The 22069-nt window shown below is 32.4% G+C and overlaps 1 protein-coding gene across 1 annotated transcript in view; it reads right to left on the minus strand.

The window, feature by feature from the left end:
• The window catches only part of LOC129218263 (amine oxidase [flavin-containing]-like), a 69442-nt gene that overhangs the window by 23184 nt on the left and 24189 nt on the right, over positions 1-22069 (minus strand). The window contains exons 5-8 of the mRNA XM_054852490.1: positions 9606-9697; positions 6063-6204; positions 1382-1442; positions 1163-1257 (exon numbers count right to left, since the gene is read on the minus strand). Coding sequence (XP_054708465.1) covers positions 1163-1257; positions 1382-1442; positions 6063-6204; positions 9606-9697 — 390 coding nt within the window. The remainder of the gene's footprint in view (positions 1-1162; positions 1258-1381; positions 1443-6062; positions 6205-9605; positions 9698-22069) is intronic.

Below are 22069 nucleotides of genomic sequence, written 5' to 3' on the forward strand. Positions count from 1 at the left end.
TACGTATAGCTAAGTAAAAACAAAACATTGAGTCTCAAGTTTGCTAATGTGAACAGATAGTGACATGATGTAAGTAGATTAGAAAACTAAGGTATCTTCTCCTGTAAATAACTGCTAAAACAAAATACTGTGTCATGTACTGTTTCCTCGTTTCTTTTCCTGTGTTTGGGTTATTGGAACTTTTTTCTTGCGCAATGAAAAAATAAAGATGTTCACTCTGGTAGCCTTGAATTAACTGCTACTAACAAGGAGACAGTACAGACTTGTTTTTCCAGAACAAATGTTGAAACGTGGTTATTGCATATGACGAGAGCGCTGAGTCCAATGGCGGGGCTCTATTTTTTTTCCAACTTCCTCGTTTTGTAGGCATTTGTGAAAATTGGTATGTAGCGATGTGTTTCGGTGTTACAAGGAACACCTTTTTGAGTGCAAATAACTGTGAGCTTTTGGATGAAAAGTCATCCGAGGAAACAGATGGACTGTTATAAACAAGGAATAGTAACAAACTATTAACAAATCCAAGGAAAAATCCTCTTTCCTCGGATGACTTTTCATCCAAAAGTTCACACTTCTTTTCATTGAAAAGTGCGTTCCTTGTAACACCAAATCACGTGTCTGCGGTATTTTGGAATTTTTGTGCATCAAAGCTTTGGTAATTCATTCATTTAGTTTTCAAGCACAAAGGTATTTATTCGTTATTTCATGCATTGTTATCTAATTTCATACTGGATTTAAAAATTAATAGACTGTTTAAAAGCATGGCTACCGAGCAATTCAAGTCTCACAGTATTTAATGCTCGCACTTATTCTCTCACTGTCTGCAAGCTGCCCAACGCTTAAAAGGTCTAAATTTTCGACTATTTAAAAGCATGACTACCGGAGAATTCAAGCCTTTTAAGCATTGTGTAGCTAACTGAAAGTGATAGGCATAAGTTTGAGCATTAAAAGCTGTGGGAGACTTGAATTGCCCGGTAATCATGCTTTTGAACAGTCTGTTAATAGTTTAAAATTTGAACCTTTGTTTTTAGAATAAAATGGTTTTCAATTTGTCTAGGTGTATCACTTTGTTTTTGCCTTGCATTCACCTTGAGATTGTTATCATACCAATGTGAATTTTCTTTTCAAAAATGAGAATTTCTTGAAAAAGGAATAGAAATATTACCTTATAATCTTTACCATTCAGAGTCTTCACCACAACTACATCCTTAGATTCCTGATTTATGGATACTACAGGACTATTCATGATAACAATGTCACCTACATAAAGAATGCATTACAGTACGTGAATAAAATGGAAATTGAGAAAAATTAACTTTAAATTGAAGATCCAAGAATCTCACATTAATATTTATATGGTATTAAGTTTTGAATGATAACTTACTTCCTAACTTTGCAGCCATTTTTTCACTAATTTGTTGAGATCCTCCTTTAAATTTCCTCTCCTAAAATAGTAAAAGTTATATTTAGGTTAATAGGAAAGGAGAAATGAATGGAATATCGCTTACGAATAATTTTTTTCGGGTTAAAAACTAAATTTATAGAATTTTTCCTAAATTTTCTTACGACAAGTAAAGATTATTCGATCTTTCTATGCAAAAAGTTCCTCTAAACTTAATAATTTTCTCAGTGAATATTTAAAAAGATACTCATAACAGTTGATATTAAGGATATATCACTTCATTGTTAGAGAAACTAAAACTCGAGAAGTACAAACTGTTGCTTTAATAGAATCCATGACTTTTTTTTTTTTTTTTTTTGAGACGCCAAATTAAAAAATTGCAAACTAAGTTTTTGAACAGTCAAAATAGTTAATGGATTTTACTTTGCGGTGGTGTGACTTTGATTAGTAGATAAAGAAGTACGTGACCCATAAAATTCTTAAAAATTAATTTTTAAGGCTTTTATTATTATTATTATTATTATTATTACTAGTCGACCCGTGCGGAACTCCGCACAGTACTTCGAATCGTTTCATAAGGCATTTCGCTCTTTAAAAATTTCAAAGAAAGAATATTATGAAGAAAAACCGAAAAAGTAAACGGAAAAAAGTAAGCGCGCAAGAGAAGGCATGTAATTTGAAGACGTCAGTAACAAAACCTCGTTAAATACAACGTTGTAATAATTTGATCATCGCTCCCCTTTTGGTTGTACGTATTTTCAATGCAAATATAAATATCATTAAAAGTGTGGCTGAGTGACACGTGTAAAATCAGTAATTTTGCATGTGAAAAAAAACAGGTTGTGGCAAATACAGTCCTGCCCACGTGAGCAGCTGACGGAAAAAAAAGAAACATTAAAGAGATATTTAGTGGCACGGATTCGATTTGGCACCATTCTGATTGACAGTACGACGCTCCAACAAACCTAGCAACTGTGCCTTCCTTTTCGAATGCTATTCATTGAAGGAATGCGTAACAAAACACAGTAAAAAAGTTTTTCGCAAAAAAAAAAAAAAAAAATATTATAAGATCATGCGTCTATGTTTTGTCATTAGCCAGCATGATACGATTTAAAATTATTCGTAAAACATGGAATTTGATTAAAGAATGAGGACGATCTCACGTAGCGATTGAAACAAACATTCTAGAGAGGCAATAAATTCGGTTGAAAAAATAAGTGTTTTTTTTTTAATATTCAACAATTTCCCATAGCAGGCTTCTTTACATGTACGGCTTAAAAGCCCGCACTTAGTTTTCTTTTAATCGAACACTTAAAATTCAAAACCAAACCCAGTTGAACTGAGTCCGTTTTTTAAGTGTAATTTTTCGAACGTGGACAAAATGTTTTTTTTTTCAGCCGAAAACAGAGGAGTAGAAAATGATTTCTTACTAATGAAGTTGATAATAATTTTAATGTTTTATATCGTATTCGAATAAATAATTAAAGATTTACTGGTTGAAACTCGTAGTTTTAATTTGGCGTAGTATTTTTTCATTTGTACAAAAGTTCGAACACTGCTTTTAGAAAAATCTACATTTCAGCATACAATGAAAATGTTTTTCTGCACAAAAAGGATTCCCTTGAGGTATATCTAATACTTTTTTTATGCTTACATTATGCTCAGTGGTCTTTACGGAGTCAAAGCTTAAAAAAAAGGGAAGAACACTCTTCGATTAGCAGTCAACTTATCTGAATGATAACTGTAGCCTGCATAAATGAGTCGAAACACCAAATAGCATTCCCACTGCATTTATTTTATCACGTGTGTTATCTGTTGTATGTTATGAGTACATGTAATGCGTAATATTACTGTAAATTTGCTATTATGTCGGACAACCCGAACTGGCCCGAAGTTCAGACAGTTTATAGCCGAACGCTCTACCGAAAAAAAAAACCCACAGGTAATTTTAATTTTTTTTCTTGCCGAGAAGTGTTTTTATCTTTGATTTTTTTTTTTTTTACAATTTGTTATCGCAGGCTGTTTGAACCGTTATGACTTAGATGGCAGCACGTGTTCATCATTTAACAGCACGGTTAAAATACAAAATAATTTGAACCAAGTTCTTTTTTAAGCGTAGCTTTTCAAATGTAGTAAAAATGTGATACGCTATTTGTTTTTTTGCAAAAGAAAGAAAAAATATATATATTACCCTTTAAATTGAGGTAGTATTTTTTTTATTTGTACAAAGAGTCAAAACTCATTAGAAGAATCTATATTTCAACATACGATTTATTATATTTTATTGAACAAAAAACAATTCTAATGTAGTCTGAAATCTTAAATCTGATACTTATATTTTCGCTTACATTATGCTTTAATTTTCTTCCCGGAGCCAAAGCTTAAAAAAAAAAAAAAAAAAAAAACTTACAATTGAGTGTCAATTTAGCTCCGCGTTGCATCAAGTTTTCATAACAGCTAGGAGCGTTTCTACCTCATGTATTCCCTCATATTTGTTATTCATGTGATGCGCGATATTTTTCTAATTTTTTGATACAGATTGTCCGGACGCGGGCCCGAACACGCATTCTCTTGTTTACCAAACGAACGCTCTGCCGATCAAGCTATTCAGCTCTGTCGGTAACAGTGCAAGTTAAAGTGATAAATTTAACCGAAAACCTCATTCTGGTTCTTTAAAACAGGTTTTTTTTGCCCGAAAAAACAATTTTTAGACCATGGGTCTATTTTTCGTCAGTAGCCTGCACGATAAGCTTTAAAATAAGGTGTAAATCAAAGAAATCGATCAAGAATTGAGGAAAATCTCGCGTAGAAACCAAAAACAGGCTACAGAAATAATATATAAGGATTATTATTTATTTTATTTATTTATTTTTTTTTTTTTGGCGGATGACTATTTTCGCATCTTGTTGGTGATTTTTTTTTGTTGTAGTTATTTATTTTTTGTAGAGGATCATCTATCTTTTTTTATCAAATGTTATTTAAACGCATTTTTTATATTATTATACAGTGTTTGGAAAGTTTAATAAAATCTTTTGTGTGCACTTCAATAACGAATAACATCAACGATTATTTTGCTTTTTATAACGTTATTTTCTAAGAGGTTTTGAAGAATTGTTTGATTCAAATTCCTTTTTGACCAGTCAAGGAACCCCGTAAAATTTGAATGGGCCCCGACAGTTGATCCTTCTATTCTGCTTTTGAATTTATGATTTATCTTATGTGTGTATCGATCATAAAACTTTTTCAATGGAGTAGTTATTTAGTAATACTTAGTAAAATTCTAAACTACTGTGCTTTTATTTACTTTCTTTTTAGTTTTTTTTTTTGGTTTTTGCGTAGTCGGGTTTTTTGTTTTTATTTAATAATTATTTTTTATTATTATTTTTATTTTTATTTTCATTTTTATTTTTATTTATGCTCTAAAGAGCTTTTTAATAGTTACGAGCTCCGAGTTTTAATTTGAAATACCGTTAAGAATAGTATCATGTTATTTTAAAGCAATTACTTTTCTTTTCTGGAGGATATTAATATCATCTTAAACGAATGAATGAAGTCAAACGAATGAGTGAAGTTGTTCCTGAAGAACACAATTGGGATAAGGATATCCTCATTTCATTTTGTTTACATTGTATATTATTTGATTGGTGCTTCATCATTCTATGCACGATAAATTTCATTGTAAAATAGGTTTCTTTTTCATTGATCAAAAACACTTAAAGAATTTTCTTCGTATCTATCCGGGGTCATGACCAATCTACAGATTTTCTCGAAATTTGGTACGAAATAAGTTTAGAACAAAGTGATGTACTGTACAACTCGAAGTGTTTTTTTGATGAAAACTTTTGGTACATATGCGCTACATTATAGAGACGAAGGACGATTTTTATGAAATTTATTTTAAATACAAATATTTTTTTTCCATTTATGCTTCAAGACACTAAACTTATCAACTTCGTAAATGATTTTCTGACTCAGCTACGTGGCATAAACATCTTGACTTTTTTACGCACACAAAGTCGTTTTTATAATTGTTGAGCTATAATTTCTTCCCAAGTGTATGGGAAGACCGCCTATATTGTATCTCCTAAGAACAAAAGGCCAGTATCTCCGAATATGAAGTAAAACAAACATTAAAAATAGGACATCATAAGCCAAACCTAATAAAGAACAGAATTTGCCTGGCATATTTTCTCTTAATATGGAAATAAATTTTAAATAAATTGTGTTTGGTAAATTTGAATATATGTGCTTGTATTGAACCACGCACTTCTTAAATTGGATTGCTCAATGTTTTCCAAGAACGTTCCTAATTTTTTTTAGTGTTTATAAGAATCTCTGTCTAGTCTCATAGTTTTCTAGGAATGCGTTTTCCTTTTTTTTGTAAAAGCTGCACAAGATATGAAGATTAAAAAAATAAAAACAGCTATAAGTAGCCAAGCTTTGTCATTTTCGCAAAATAATTCTTTGAAGGGGGGGAGGAGAAAACGAACCTGTCTGAAAATTTCTGCCTGTTTTCCATTTCTCCGTGAATAAAATGGAAAATTTTTGAAGATTTTTTTTTCTATTTTAATATTTTTTTGCATGTAACACATCTCTTAAAGAACATATATGTACTGACACTATTAAAGCAAAAAAATGATGGATATTTATATTTCCCAGTTACCTGTCCACCATTTGTTGTCGAAAAAGTTCTTCTGGTTCCACCACATTGTTTAATGTACCACAAAAAACTTAGAAGAGAAGCTTCGTAAGGCTCAGAAGTAATGATGATGTTGATAAAGTTTTTGAAGAAATCGATTGTAGCTCTGAAAAAATACAATTCTTTCAACATGTTACGTCAAAATCAAAAAAACCCTTGTAACAAGAAAGAGTTTTAAATAATTTTATTGAAATATTTTCAGTTCGAAAAAAAGATCAATTTTTTTAGTCATGCTTCCAAAGCTGATGCTGTATCCTTGAAGATTTTTTTATTTATATTTATTGTTATTATTATTATTATTATTAATATTATTTGGCATTTTTGATTATATCTATACTACCATAGATAAGTTTGCTTTTTTACATAAGATAGTGAACTAAACCATGTTTCATGCGGTTGAATATATTATCTTATTTTTATTATGAATTATAAATTTGATTTTAAAAAGAATGATGTTAAATCAGAGTATCTTTCAAAAAAAAAAAAAAAATCTATGGGAGGTTTTATACGGGTATTCAAAATTTCAGCTAAAATATTCAGTTGTTATACAACCCAAATTCAAAATTATAGAATATCTGACTTATTTGAACAAAACTTGTCCCTGAGTCGGGAAAAATGAACGCATGTAAATTGAAAAGAAGAAAACATGTTATTCATGAATGAGTAAAATAATTTCAACATATTTTCAGACATTATTTTAACAACTTATGGATCATTAACGCAGTGGAAAATTATATTGATTTTTTATATGAGTCAAAAAATTAGAATATATTCACTCAATGTGAATTTTGAAAAGTAGCAAACACATTTGCATACTTGTTGGCCGATAGTTTGTCACAAGTATAAAACTTGGTGCCCGGTTAGTTTTACGCTCTTTTAAAAGCCTTTTATTGCTAAAAAGGGGTCGTCAAGGTGATGAATAAGGGAAAAAAAGAAGTTATGTATTGTATCATTGCTTAAAGTTAGAAAAAAAGCAATCCAACTCAATTCAAATGAACGTTTTACAATCTACGGTATGTAAGATTTTAAAGGAATGTAGAAGGACTGACCAACTAAAAAGGAACCGAAGTTAACGTGGTAGAAAAATTGTAACAACTGACAGAGATGAACCCAAACTAAAGTGAACCATCAAAACTAGTCGTTTTGAAAATAGTCGTCAAAAATAGTCGTACCTCTTGCATCCATAAGTGTTGGAAAGAATCTGTAGTTATAGTGTCCAAGCCAACTACACTTAGAAAATTGCAAAAACTGCAGTTTCAATTGCGGATCTACGAAGGCCTAAAATAAACATAAAGCAGAAACGTGCACGACTTTCCTGGAGCAAAGAGGAACTCATACAAGGGCAACAAGGTATTATATTCAGTGATGAATCTTTTTTTAAAATATCTGTGAGCAAAAAAGGTGTTCGGGTTTGGCGTGTAAAAGATAACGCGTATGAGAAATCTTGTGTAAAGACGTTTTCTCAATTTTGAGACATCCCTTATGGTGTGTGGGTGCATGAAGGCTGCTGGAATATTACGATTGTATGGATCTTAAAATAAAAAAAATGTGTGACTTCCGCTGTTTATCAATGATACTTCATCTAAGGTACAGCAGTGACACATTATATCTTTCTGCAAGATTCTACTCCGTGTCACATCTCTAAATCAAATCGTAGATTTTAAACAGAAAGATGAATTTCGGTATTAAACTGGTCAAGCAACTCCACCGAACTCAAAATGATCAAGAACTTGTGGTACCGTCAAATCTAAAGAAAGCGGTTCAAGACCAAATGCCCACCAACAAAATTGAACTCGTTGCCGCATTGAAGAGAGTATGAAAACAGTGTCAGAGAAGCAACGAATATATATTGGTGGTAGAATCCGTGTCTGAAAGGATTAAAGAATTGAAACCAGCAAAAAATGACGCATTCAGGTATTGGTATTGTTTCTTTTGAAAATTTTTTTCCCCTTTTAATTTGAATATTCTATTTTTTGACTCAATGTAAATTCTCATCACTAAAAACTTTTGGATTATTCTAGCCAAGATTATTTTTAATTTACTATATTTGAAATGAAATGTACACTTTAAGGTTTAAGAAAGGTGGCACGTTCATTTAAATGCCTAATTTGCCCTTATATTTAGTTAGAATAAAAGTTTATCCAAAACGTGAAAAGTATTCTATTATTTTGAATTTTAGTTGTAGTTTTTACTTCCTTTTACAAAAAAGGAAGTATTGTATTCGCGAAAAAATTTTCACTCAAAAATCGGCATTAATTTCCATTTTCTCATCCCCGAATGAATGTTGAATTTTTTTTTTCGACTCGACCACACGTGGATATATGCCTAGGAACGTGATGATTACAATGAATTTTCACGTGACGTCCGTATGTACGTATGTATGTGCGTATGTGTGTATGTATCTTGCATAACTCAAAAACGGTATATCCTAGAAAGTTGAAATTTGGTACATAGACTCCTAGTGCGGAATAGTTGTTCACCTTCCCTTTTAGTTGCATTCGGATGTTCCTAAGGAGGTCTTTTGCCCCTTTTTGGGGAGAAATTATTGTTAATTTCGATGTAAAGTTGTGTTATAATTTGTCGGACACTTGGCGACATATCGCCAGGCTTTTGGTCGCCAAGTTTTGTCGCCAACTTGGCGACAAATTTGGCGGTATTTTTTTATGTATAAATCTGGTTTTAATTTGGCCATTGTTGGTGATATTTAGAGAGTAATCAATTGAATCACATTAAAATTGCCAATAATGAGGAAATGGCATTGAAGTGGAGTAAAAGGAAGTCATGTGATGCACACATCAGTTCGTTTTGATGTACTTTAAAATATATTTTGATGCCGTATATCTTATATAATTTTTCAGAAGAATGTTCATGATTAATATGATGCTCCCTTCTCCTCCAATAACAATAATAATAAAACAGGCGAAAACTGAAAAAAAAAAGAATGATAGGTGCCAATACCAAGAAGAGGGAGGTGATAAGCGAAACCGGTGGTCATATTTTGATTCAAGGGCTCAGTTTACATTAGAATCAGCAAGAATGGTTCCTGAAGCATTTTGAAGGTTTTAATTTTACAGCGCAGTGTGGTTAAGGAAAACAAGTAGTAGAAAAGTTTTCACATGAAAATAAATTAAAGTTGCTCTCAGACTGTGTTGGGGAACATAAACACTAACCTGTTTCAAACCGTTTTTCTTGTTAGTAACGGCAGATTCAATAATTATGAAAAGTGTTTGCACGTTAAAAGCCATCACTGATTCGAGGCAATAGTCCTTTAATTGTTGTTAATGAGAAACTAAAAAAACTATCAGGTCAGTTTTCGGACAACATTAGAGAGTACATCGTTAAACCGCAAAAATTATGTAAAAATTGAAATCGAGCAAAGACTTAAATTTCGTTGATATACACTAGTTTTTATTGTTTTAATCACAATGAAAATTTGGTATTAGTATAACTCATTTTAAGACTATTTTATACTGAGTTTTTAAATATTTCTCTATGATAATCACTCACTGAGTCCAGCAGTTTTGTTTTAAAAAATCTCCGAAGGTCATGGTATCCCATTCTTCAGCATGTGGTGCTAGCCATGGACCATCTTCAGGTATCTAACCGAACGAGAAATCATTAAGGCTATTTTAGTGAGCAATATTTACTTCACAATATTTTTCTGAAAAAGAAACAGTACAAGTCAGTATTACTCAACATTCCTTAAAATAGTAGGAGAATGTGGGGCAAAGTGAAATAGCGGGGCAAAGTGAAATGCCGATATATTTACTACGTTTTTAACGATACCTATCTAGCAAAATTTTAACTATGTAGTGACACATGATGTCTATTCCATTCAAGAAAAAATTACCTCTGCAAATCAAGGAATATGATAATACAAGCAATTTTCAAAAATTGATACTCAAATTGTAGTAACGAATAAATACCTTTGTGCTGAAAATTAAAATAATCAATTAACCAACGTTTTGCAGCGCAAAAATTGCAAATTACTGCAGATACGTGTTCCTTATAACACCGAAACACGGGTCTGCAGTAATTTGCAATTTTTGTGCTTCAAAACGTTGGTTAATTGATTATTTCAAATTGTAATATTTTGTTGGAAGTCAAAAATTATTTTGATATTATCAAATGATAAACTTCTTTTTGTTGACATTTTAAATATTAAATGGGATCTTCTAATATTCGGTTCAGTATTTATTTACATAGTAAATTTTTAGCTTATTTGTATTTTAAAATTTTTTCACAATGAGTCAAATGAACGCGGCGCAAAGTGGATGGGGCAAAGTGAAACACAGTGGTGTTCAAAATTATAAGGACAAAAGAAAAATTCCCTGATCTTGCCTGCATTTGGTCGGAAAGTTATGCAAACTTTATGACTAGAAACTATTGGCAAAAGGCTTTTTTTAGTACTTTTATTGGAAATACATTGAAATTTTGTATTCATACAATGAATTTTGAATTAATACATCAATGCTGTTTTTACAAAATTGTAAGGAGAATTAGATTTGTGTGTTCTAAAAAGCAAAATTTGCTTGTTTTTTATCCTGCACATTGCACTACATAACAATATAAATGCTCAGTAAACGATTGGGGACGCCAAATTCTATTTTTACAGTCATGCCGTTAGATACGAAACTTAAAGAATTTGAGAAAACGGAAGTGGTTGCTTGAAAAACTTCGCGACTTACTGTATGTCAAATAGCAACAAATCGGAATGGATACCGACCGGTCATTTAGAGCTTTATGAAAAATCACGACAAATAAGGACCATAAAGACGAACAGGTAGGAAATCTTTTGTTTCTGTACGTGTGAAACACATGAAAATGTGACGAGCTTGCTACAAAAAACAAACATCAAGAATAGGGATTGCAATACCGGATCAAACATTCAGTACTGGTATTCGGTATTTTTAAAACGTGATACCGGAATTCCGGTATTAAAAGCGGTATTTGAAATTTCTAAAAAAAATGCTTGAAAACATATTGTTTCGCTGTCGCATTTCATAACTTTGCGCAAAACATGTATTATTTATGAAAATGTATTGAAAATAAATATAAAATGATGGAATAAATGCCATAAAAAAAGCAATAATAGTAAAAAACATAATGCATCTATTGGATTTTCTATGAGCCCGGAACCCAAGTCAGTGCTAAACTCTTCTACTATTGAAAATATTCTTTCTGAACTCACGCAGGTCGGTGGTATTGTTAACAATTTGCGATACACACCTCCTCTAGTTATCTAGAAGTCCTTCATCTCCAAATTCTTCGGTATCTTGCGTGTTATTTTTGGATAAATCCTTTTGTGTGCGTTTGTTTCTTTTGTATTGTGTGTGCAATTTTTTCCGTCAATTCATAGCTAGGAATAATTTACTTTTTAGAGACGATACTTTTCCAATATTAACGTAATTTTCTCTTGAGCATGAGATATAAGTGTTTGCTTTTTTAGCCCTTTGGTTTGAAATTTACGATAAATTCGACTAAACTTGATAATGTTAGTTTCTCTTATTCGTTTCTGCTTTCTTTTCAAAATTATTTACAATTATATTTATGCAACTATTTGAAAATATGTTTCATCTGATTATGCTTTACTCGATGCAAATTTTCAAGGCAGTATATGATTTCTAAATATTATTTTGCCAAGTATAAAGATAAAAAACGAGACAACACAACAAACCAATACTGGTAACAACAAATTACCATTTGTTATGATAGCAAGAAAAAGTTTTTGTCAAAATTTTGTACAGTTGACTGAAATAATTAAACGGAAATCATGAATTATTCATGCAATTGATGTTCGGAATAAATTGTTCATAGGACAAATGCATTCAAAATTGCACTCGAAATTATCTTTCACAAAGGGGAAAGTGAGTGATAAGGGAAATGGAAAAAAATGAAACATGGTGCACAAAAGCGCACAAAAGTGCGATTTATATCACCATCTAGTCATGAAAATATCATTTTGCAATCTTTCTGCTACTTTCATTTAATGATATTCTATTAGTTTGGGCTTTTGAAGTCAATTTTTTACATAAATACATTAAATTTGGTTTTGTATCATGGAAAAAATAGTGCACAAATAAGTTACATTGAAAATCTTTTAATTGAAGCTAATCATTATTTTCAGCTAATACCAAAAATACCGGTATTTTACTTCAGCAAATACCGGTATAACGAAATTGCAAAATTGCTCAAAATACCGGTATTGCAATCACTAATCAAGACATATTAGATGGGAATTCAAATTATAATGCAGTTCTCGAACTGTTCAACATGTTTTACAAAAAAATGCAAAACTAATGTCACGGCCGACTCTAAAAAAAAATCGTCAGAGATCAGGGGTTGAGCGTTGCCAGAAATGTGTTGATATGGATAAAAAGCGGGACGACGTAATCTTTTCTGATGGCAAAAAGTTTAATGCGGATGGTCTAGATGGTTTTGCTGCTTCTGGTTCGATCTCTGTGAAGGAAAAAAAAAATAACGCGTACATTTGGAGGCGGCTCAGTAATGGTCTGTGGAAGTTTGGCTACGGACGGAAACTATACCAATGTTTTTTGTGCATGGCAGAATGAACTCTGAGAGTGATATTGTTGTATGAGCAGTATTTTTTAAAACCGAAAACACCGTTAATTACTATTTTAAACAATTTGTTCCAGCAGGATAATGCCTAATTACATGTTTCTGAAACCTCAAAATCATTGTTTGATGCTTAGTCCGTGAAATGGATCTACTGGCCCGACAAAAGACTCGATCTAAGTTTAATGGCAACTTTGTGAGGCATTCTGGCACCCCAAGGATGAAAAAATGGCATTCAATGTCTAGAACAAGCAAGAACTTATTTTCTCCATCGAAAAAGCCAGGATAAAATTTTTCAAGAACGTTCTTCAACTTCCATGACATCAAAACTGATAAGAGTGATTGAACAAAAGGTGGAAATTATTGATTACTAGGACTTTTCATGGCAAAATGCTCGTTGTCCTTATAATTTTGTCCAGTTTTAGTACTGACAATTTTTTTTTTTTTTTTTTGTTATCACGGAAAAACATTTATATTTTACATTTTCAAATATTCTGCTTTCGATAACGATTTCTAGTAAATAAAATAAGTACAAAAAACCCGACTGCATAAAAACAAAAAAAAAAAAAAGCCCAGTAGTTTAGAATTTTATTAAGTACTACTGAATAACTATACCATTGATATAGTTTTATAATCGATACACACATCAGACAAATCATAAATTCAAAAGCAGAATAGAAGGATTTTTCCAATTCAAATTTTACGGGGTTCCTTGATTTAAAAAGGAATGGGCCCCCGACTGTTGATCTTTCTATTATGCTTTAGAATTTATGATTTTTCTTATGTGTATATATATATATATATATATATATATATATATATATATATATATATATATATATATATATATATATATATATATATATATATATATATATATATATATATATATATATATATATATATATATATATATATATATATATATATATATATATATATATATATATATATATATATATATATATATATATCGATTATAAAACTATTTCAATGGAGTTGTTATTCAGTAATACTTAATAAAATTCTAAACTACTGTGCTTTTATATATATACGCAGTCGGGTTTTTTGTTTTGTTTAATAATTATTTTTATTTCATCTTTTAGTTATTATTCATTGACTTAGTTATTATGATTATAAGACGATAAATTTCGAAATCTTGTCATTTCATTGAGAGTTTATATCGAGAGGTTTATTAAGTAACTTGCAGTGGTCTAAACTACTGATCATTTTTACTCGGCTTAAAGCTACATGTGCTTGAACTTTAGCAAAAATACGCGAACTCAAGTCAACCACATCACAGCTATATAAACAGCCTGTATAATGCATGATAACGCGAAATCGGAAACGTCCATCAGTAAAATCTTTCTCGCAAAACTAAAAAAAGCCTGTCGAGAAAGTACACGTCGCGAAACTCAGTCCCTTGCGTCAAGGCAAAAACAAATGTAACATGTTAGAGATGGAAATCGAATCAGTAGACTTTCTTTCTTTTGGTGCTTATTGCACGGGTTTATTTTGATGAGGACTACAATCTGAGTGTCTTGCCTTCGTTACGCATAATATACTTGTTATTACAGTACAGAATAAAAATGAAGAACACATGAAAGAATTTACATCAGAAAGAGGGGAAAGTACATCCGGAGCGAGGGTGTCTTGACACACCGCCTCAAATGGGAGAAGCAATCGCTTAGACCACTCGGCCACTGAGATCCCAATCAGTCGACTTAGTAAACAAAAAAATTAAGGCAGCGAAAACTACCTGCATTTGTCGCACTCAGGTAGCGTGCGACACAGTGTGCAACGTAAAACGTGCGCCGATCCCGAACTGACAAAATATGGCAACTGGTTGTTGATATGGTGAATTTTGATCACTGTCATGTGTTTAGTGACACTCCCAAGGTTAAGACAAATCGATTGACGTAAGAATTACCAAAATTGACCGAGGCGTTTAGCCCCTAGAACGCCACATAAGAACAGACATACATACATACATAGACCGCGAACTTAAGTCAACCACAGCACAGCTATATAAACAGCCTGTATAATGCATGATAACGCGAAATCGGAAACGTCGTCAGTCAAATCTTTCTTACAAAACTAAAAAAAAAAAAAAATCAAGAAAGTACAAGTCGCGAAACTCAGTCCCCTGAATCAAGGCAAAAACAAATGCAAGGTGTTAAAGATTAAAATCGAATAGTAACCGAACTTAGTAAACAAAAACTCCAGGTAGTGTGAAAACAATACCTGCATTTGTCGCTCGCTTTGTCGCATGCAGGTAGCATGCGACACGATCCCAAAATGGCGACTAATTGTTGATATGGTGAATTTTGATTACTGTTATGTGTTTAGTGACACTCCCAAGGTTAAGACAAATCGATTGACGTAAGAATTATCAAAATTGGCCAAGGTGTTTAGCTTCTACAATGCCGCACAGGAACAAACATACATACATAGACTGATAAACATCTTACCCTCCTTTGCGTCGCGCACACGCAGTCGGGTAAAAAGGCACTTTGTGTATAAATTTCACTGAATTATCTCTGAAATAACTTTTTTTTCCTTTGCAATATTCTGTTGTTCTTATAATTCTGGCCACCACTGTAGTTCATTTTGTTTACTCATTCAATCATTTAATAAATCGATCACGCATTCATTTATTAACTAATTCATTTACATTCCTTCATTCTTATTAATTAATTCATCCAATTACACTGTAAAATTGCTTCATTTAATTTACTAATGCTTTCCCGTAAATTTACTGTACAATTTCCCCTTATAAATAGAAAAGTTCCGTTCTGGATTGAAAACGGAACTTTTCGTGGAAATACTGGAAATGTTCTTTTACCTTAGCGCACTAACAGAACATGTCCATATGCGATCGTTAAAGGGAGCCTTTATCCGTGAAAAAACGGAATATCTCCAGCGTAGAAGATTTTTTTTTTTTAGTATTGAGTAATGGCAACAAAATGGCGGCGAAGCACGTTGTTTATTTCGTGCATGGAGATTAGGGTGTCCCGAAATTTTTTTTTTCCGTTTTTCTTAATGCAAGACCTCTCAAAATTTGCGAAATCGATCGTAAATTACAAAAATAATTTAAAAAATAGAATAAAACTATATCTTCAGGGCTCTACCGATTCTCAAAGTTTTGAAAAATTGTCATTTTTATGGCAACTGAAAAAGAAGTACTGTGAATAAAGTTATAAATTTACTGTGAAATAAAAGCTCGACAGCTGAAATAAAAAGATCGTGATTCGTAATATCAACACGAACAGAAAAAAAAAAACATATGGTGATTACTAATGTAAATGCCTATATGGGAATAACCTCCATTTCCGCAGTAGAATCATCCACGAAGCTTGGCGCCACGTCTCGATTTGCATGCAACAATATGTTACTGACGACTTCGACTTTGTTTGGTTTCAACTTGCTAATTCCTTTTACTTGTTTCGAGGGCTTTCTTGGCTTGACTCACGAGTGTTTTCTTCGTAGCCAAAGTAATTTTAATGCTATAAAAGTACAGTTGCAATTGTTAGTGTTATATGCCGATTCTGTTAGTTTTAAGTAATGAGTTCGAGACGTAGTGAGACTACTTGTGTTATACTGGGACCCTACAAGGAACTTGATGATCAGCAGCTACCTACTGTAAAAGACGTCATAAAATTTATTTTATTTGTCAGGAGCGAACAGAAATGTATGCATAATTGAAAGGACCCTTCCAGTTCAGTATATTCCTATTTGTCCTTCCATACAATTGTTTCTGAAAAAATCAACAGTATTTGGACAAAAGCTTCAATTCCAATCGTAACTAAGGAACGAGTAATTCAAATATTAAAATTCTATTTCGAAAAGTACGTCAATTTGAAACAATACCCCAGAAGCAAACGAAGTGATAGTTTTGAAAATAAACTGAAGTGCTTTTTAGAGTCATCTGAGAAGCTCTTCGACGTTGCGGCTTGTAAGTGCCCTGTATTTGAGTCTTGTTCGTGTTTAAAACCTAAAAAAGTTCCCATCAATGAGAGAAGTTTCTTGTTGAATCAAAGAAATGACAGGAAAATGGTGATAAGAGGTGTCGATAAGAAAGAAACAGCTAGATTAATGAAACAACAGCAGAGAAAACTTGAAAGGGCAGCAAAAAAGTCTTCTACTGAAAATAACGATTCTGTCTCAGCAAATTTTGATGATGATTCGATGCGTGAATTCTCTCCAGAAACGTATCCCATAACAGAGACGAATACGGCCTCTACAGGGACACCACCAACTTCAACGACAAATAGGAATATACTGATCTTGCCAACAGTTGCTAAGGTCTGTGATAGATACGGTTTGTCGACGCGATCTGCTGCTGCTGTTGCTTCTGCAGTTTTAGCTGACGTCGGCTTGGTTTCAAAAGAAGATTTAACTCTAGTTGTTAACAAAATCCACAGTGCTGTAGCTAAAGGTCGGAAAGAAGCTTCCAAAGATATTGGAAGTATTGTTATAAAAAGCATTTACTTTGATGGACGTAAAGACAAGACTCTGATAAATGAGAAAATAGGAGCTCGTTACCATCGCAAAGAAATTTTAGAAGAGCACATCTCAATTTTAGTAGAACCCGGATCAATTTATTTGGGACACACAACGCCAAGTCGTGGCACTGCAAAGGCAATTCTAACTTCGATTACAGCTCTATTAGAAGGTCAATGCTTGAATTTAGAAGACGTGATTTGCGTTGGATGTGACGGAACTGCAATAAACACCGGCTGGAAGGGTGGCGTGATTCAATATTTAGAGGAGTATTTGGAAAGACCATTGCAATGGTGTGTGTGTATGCTTCATGCCAACGAATTACCCCTTCGTCATTTATTCTTGACCTTAGATGGTTGCACTTTGGGTCCTAAAGAATATTCCTGACCTATTGGAAAACAGTTAGCTGGTTGTGAAAATAAAATGACATTGTCTTTTTGCGCGGTGGATGGTAATTTGCCTAATTTGCCGAAAAATGTGGTTGATGAACTAAGCACGGATCAAAAATATCTTTATGAGATTTGTCAAGCTGTATCAACTGGTTTCTGTAGTCCTGAGCTGGCAAATCGCCAACCTGGAAAAATGGCGCACTCGAGATGGCTTACTTTTGCTAATCGTATACTCAGACTTTATGTAAGTACTCTTAATCCAACAGAAAATTTGCGATTACTTGTTAACTACGTGGTTAAAGTGTACGCTCCAGTTTGGTTCTTAATCAAGCAAAAGTCATCTTTTAAGGAAGCAGCCAAACATCTTTTTCAAATGATTGTGTACTCTCAATTTTTACCCGAAAACTTGAAATCTGTTGTGTATTCTGTTATCGAAAGAAATGCTTTTTTTGCGCACCCAGAAAACCTGCTGGTCAGTATGTTGTTTGATAATAGGGAGCACATTCGGGAGTTAGCATTACGAAGAATAAAAAAAGCTAGAGAGGCTGAAAGTAGCACTAAACGCAGAATATTTAAAACACCAAAAATTAACTTCTCTGCTGAAGATTATACGGAAATAATTGTCTGGCAAGAGTGTCAGGTTACAGCACCACCGGTTCTTCGACATATTTCTAACGAGAACCTTCAAATTATGGCAAAAGATAATAGCTTGGAAATCGTTGACTTTCCTTGCCACTCACAATCTGTGGAAAGATGTGTTAAACTAATAGCACAGGCTTCACAAAGTGTTACTAACGCTACTTCTAGAGATGGCTTCGTTAGAACCAGGTTGCAATCTCGCGCAGAAATGCCAAATATCGGACACAAAAATAAGTTTAAATTCTAAATTTTTTGTCATTATTTATAAACTGTAGTTTGTTTATTTTGTTTTCTTGCGCTTTGTTTCATTAGTTTCTTAAATAAAATGCTTTCTAAACTTTATTTTTGTATATTTTAAATCATATCGTTTAGGTCTGTCAAAAATGTAAAATATGCAAAATTTCAAAGAGCGGTAGAGCCCTCAAGATGACACGCAATTCCATTTTTTTTACCTTTTTCGTGATCTGTGAAAAATTTCGCAAATTTTGACACCTCTTGTGATAGTGTAGCTCAATTTTTTTTTCTCATATATGGACGGGACACCCTAATGGAGATAGCTGTATACTGAACATTTTTCGAACTTTTTCCACACTGCTTTTGAACAAAAGCAGTGATTACTGCATTAACTGAAACGCTTAGAGCGTTTGTTCGTAGGCTACGGTTTGTTTATCTTGCAGCAATGGCGGATGCCGTAGCGGTCAGAAATCATTATCGCCGAAGACGAAGTTTTTGGTATCTTCTCATCCGGGATGGATTGCTGGTGAGTGTTTACATTTTTACTACAAATAAATACTTTTTGAATTCTGTAACGATGATTGCTGCTTAAAATTAAGTTTTTATCTAGTTTGAACATTTAATTTCCCGCAGCCCTTTGTTCAAACTTGAAAACATGGTGACAAGTTTTTAAAATTAAAAAGCTTCTAATAATATTAAAAACTTTTGTTTGCTAAGGGGATATTTTACAAAATTGTCTCGAATAACTAAGTAATTGTTAGATGGGACACCATTGAGTCTTGATTATTTTATTGTTAATGAAGAATATTTTCTGCCTATATGTAAGGTTAATGTAAAGATATTGCTTATTACTTAAAATACTACTGTTTTTTTATTAATTTATTTTAATTTCTATGAATAACAACTATGTCTGTATAAACTTGCTTCTTGCAATTGATTAGATTTCAATTAACAAGTTGAAGCATCAAGTTTTAGTTAATTACTTAGCTTTCAAGAAAACAATTTTAAATATTCTCCCCCCCCCCTCTCTTTCAAACTTTTAAATGCTTGTTATCTACATTAATGAATATAATACACAATTTTTTAAGGAAAGGAATAAAAAAATGTATCAATCATTAAAAAAAAGCATTATTTTGAGAACTTTGAATCATATTATTCTAAGCACTTTATTTAACATTCCAGATGCTGTCCACTTTGAACCCTCTCAGCACTGGAACCTTCCAAAGTGAGCCGGAGAATTTATTGATGGAATGCGGATTCAACTGTGCAACTGAGTGAAAAGAACTCCTTGAACAGAGAAGGGAAGTTCACCGCGAATATGCAAATTGTAAGTATAAAACATGTTGTTTTACATATGCATTAGGGCTGGGCGTTGGATTGATACATCCCCAAAAAGCAGTGTAAATCCTGCATTGTTAAATCGGTTTCTAATTTTTCTCTTAACCAATGCATTGGTTCCGCACTGACCACAAATCGGAGCGCCAATGTACGGACACCGGTCTACGATCATTGCCGTTGTAATATCTTTATTGTTTCAAAACGCCACTGGAAGCGGCACCCTGATGGGAGGTCACTGTGAACTACCAAAAGTGTTCTACGTCGACAATTTTTTCTGATGATTCTGTAAATTTGGAATAGCTATTTATTGTAGGCTGTTTAGTATATTCCTAATAAACGAGTGTCCTTTATCTTCATTGTGAATAATTTTCAATGTTGAAGAAAAGTTGCATTTACTCAATAAATCAATTTTAAAAATTATTTATGAAAAATGCATATTCTTTTATTTTAATCATGCATTAAAATTTGAAATATTATGCTTACAAACTGTGTGTGCACATATGTGTGCTAATTTAATTTTCAGTTTATTGTTTCAGTATCTTTTCATTTACTCATTAAAACTTTTATTTACTGATTCAATTGATCAAAAATATTTTCTATCTTTACTAATAATAAAGATGAAAGTCTCTCTGTCCGGAGGATGTCTGGATCTCTGTGACGTGCCTAGACCGTTCGGCCGATTTTCATGAAATTTGGCACAAAGTTTTTTTGTAGCATGGGGGTGTGCACCTCGAAGCGATTTTTCGAAAATTCGATGTGGTTCTATTTCTATTGCAATTTTAAGAACAAAAATATCATAAGATGGACGAGTAAATTACGAAATTTTCATAACGTGGAATCGTAACATGCGCACAAGCCAATTGGCAAGATACGAAATTATCATAACGTAGAACCGTAACATGTGTACAAGCCAATTGGCAAGAAAATTCACTATACATTATTTGTAAATATAACAGGCGAACCAAAAGACCTTTTAATTTTTCTATTATGGGGAAAGCCGTGCGAGTACCACTAGTAATTGAATAAAATATTTCATTTTTCACTTTGCTCCATAAAAAAAAAGTTGAAAATTTCCACTTTTTTTTTTGAAACTGCAAATTTACTTCCAAAATTAAAAAATACAGTTTCAGTGTTAGTTTTATTTTAAATAGAATGTTCTTTCTTTGCGTACTATAATTTTCAAAATAAATTTCTAATTTTTTCATTTTGAAAAAGCTCAGTCATCTTAACTATTTCACTTTGCCCCACATTGCCCTACTCAGCACAAATGGCTGGCTGTTTATCAGTTACTAGATTACTATGCATTATGACGACAAAATTTACACACATGAAAATTTTCTGCTTTAAGTCTAACAAAAGTAATTTTTAATTATTGCAGTGTAATCTAGTTTTAACGACATAACTGCTTTAGCAAATAAAACTAATAAAGGAGACAGCCTATCCTAACCCAACACACTTCACAATTTATTCTAAAATGCAGAATGTCTGTAAACCGAATTCAATGATAATTTAAAGAGTAACTGATGTTAAACAGAAGTCTTTCCGCTTGCGGAAGGATATACTTTAAGTTTAAAAACCCGATTGGCCCTGAGAAATAAAGCCTAACACTATTTTACTGTTTTAAAAATAAATTTTTTATGAAAAAAAGTTTCCTTGGAAAGTTTTTCAGGTGTATAATTAATCAGTCGGAATCGGAATAATATAATTTTTACAGTTTTATGTGGGGAGGGGTTAAGGCGAACAAACTAAGAAGGCCTAACCTTGGCTCTCGTTGACCTGAGTTCAACTAGAACATATACAGTGGCTCCCAAAAGTGTTCGTACACCTACGACTTTCAATGAAATACGCCCTTATCCATTGGTTAGAATTAATATTTTGGAATAGGTATTTTATTATAAGATCTATGATCTATTTTTAACAAAACTACATGAAAAATTTTAGTAAAACATTAAAACTTAATTTTTTAAAAATCAAGAACCAAAAAGTGCCGGAAATTTTATCTCACAAAAGTTTTCGTACACTTTGCAAAAATGTCAAAAAATTAGTAAATAATCTAACTTTTTATTAAGTTATTGTTTAGTAGAATATCATGCAGTGACAACAACAGCTTTTAAACGTCTGGGAATATATTTCATTGTTTTTTCTTTCTTTTTTTGTGCAATTTCTGAGTAAGTGTTTAGCCGCACTACGAGTTTTACTGTTTCTAGTTCGCTTTTCGTTTTAATGGTGTATTTTCGTAATCTAGCCACGAGATATCTCCAAATAGGTTCCATTAAGTTTAAATCTAGCGAT

This window comes from Uloborus diversus, chromosome 3 (assembly GCF_026930045.1).
Source record: "Uloborus diversus isolate 005 chromosome 3, Udiv.v.3.1, whole genome shotgun sequence".
In the NCBI taxonomy this organism is placed as follows: domain Eukaryota; kingdom Metazoa; phylum Arthropoda; class Arachnida; order Araneae; family Uloboridae; genus Uloborus; species Uloborus diversus.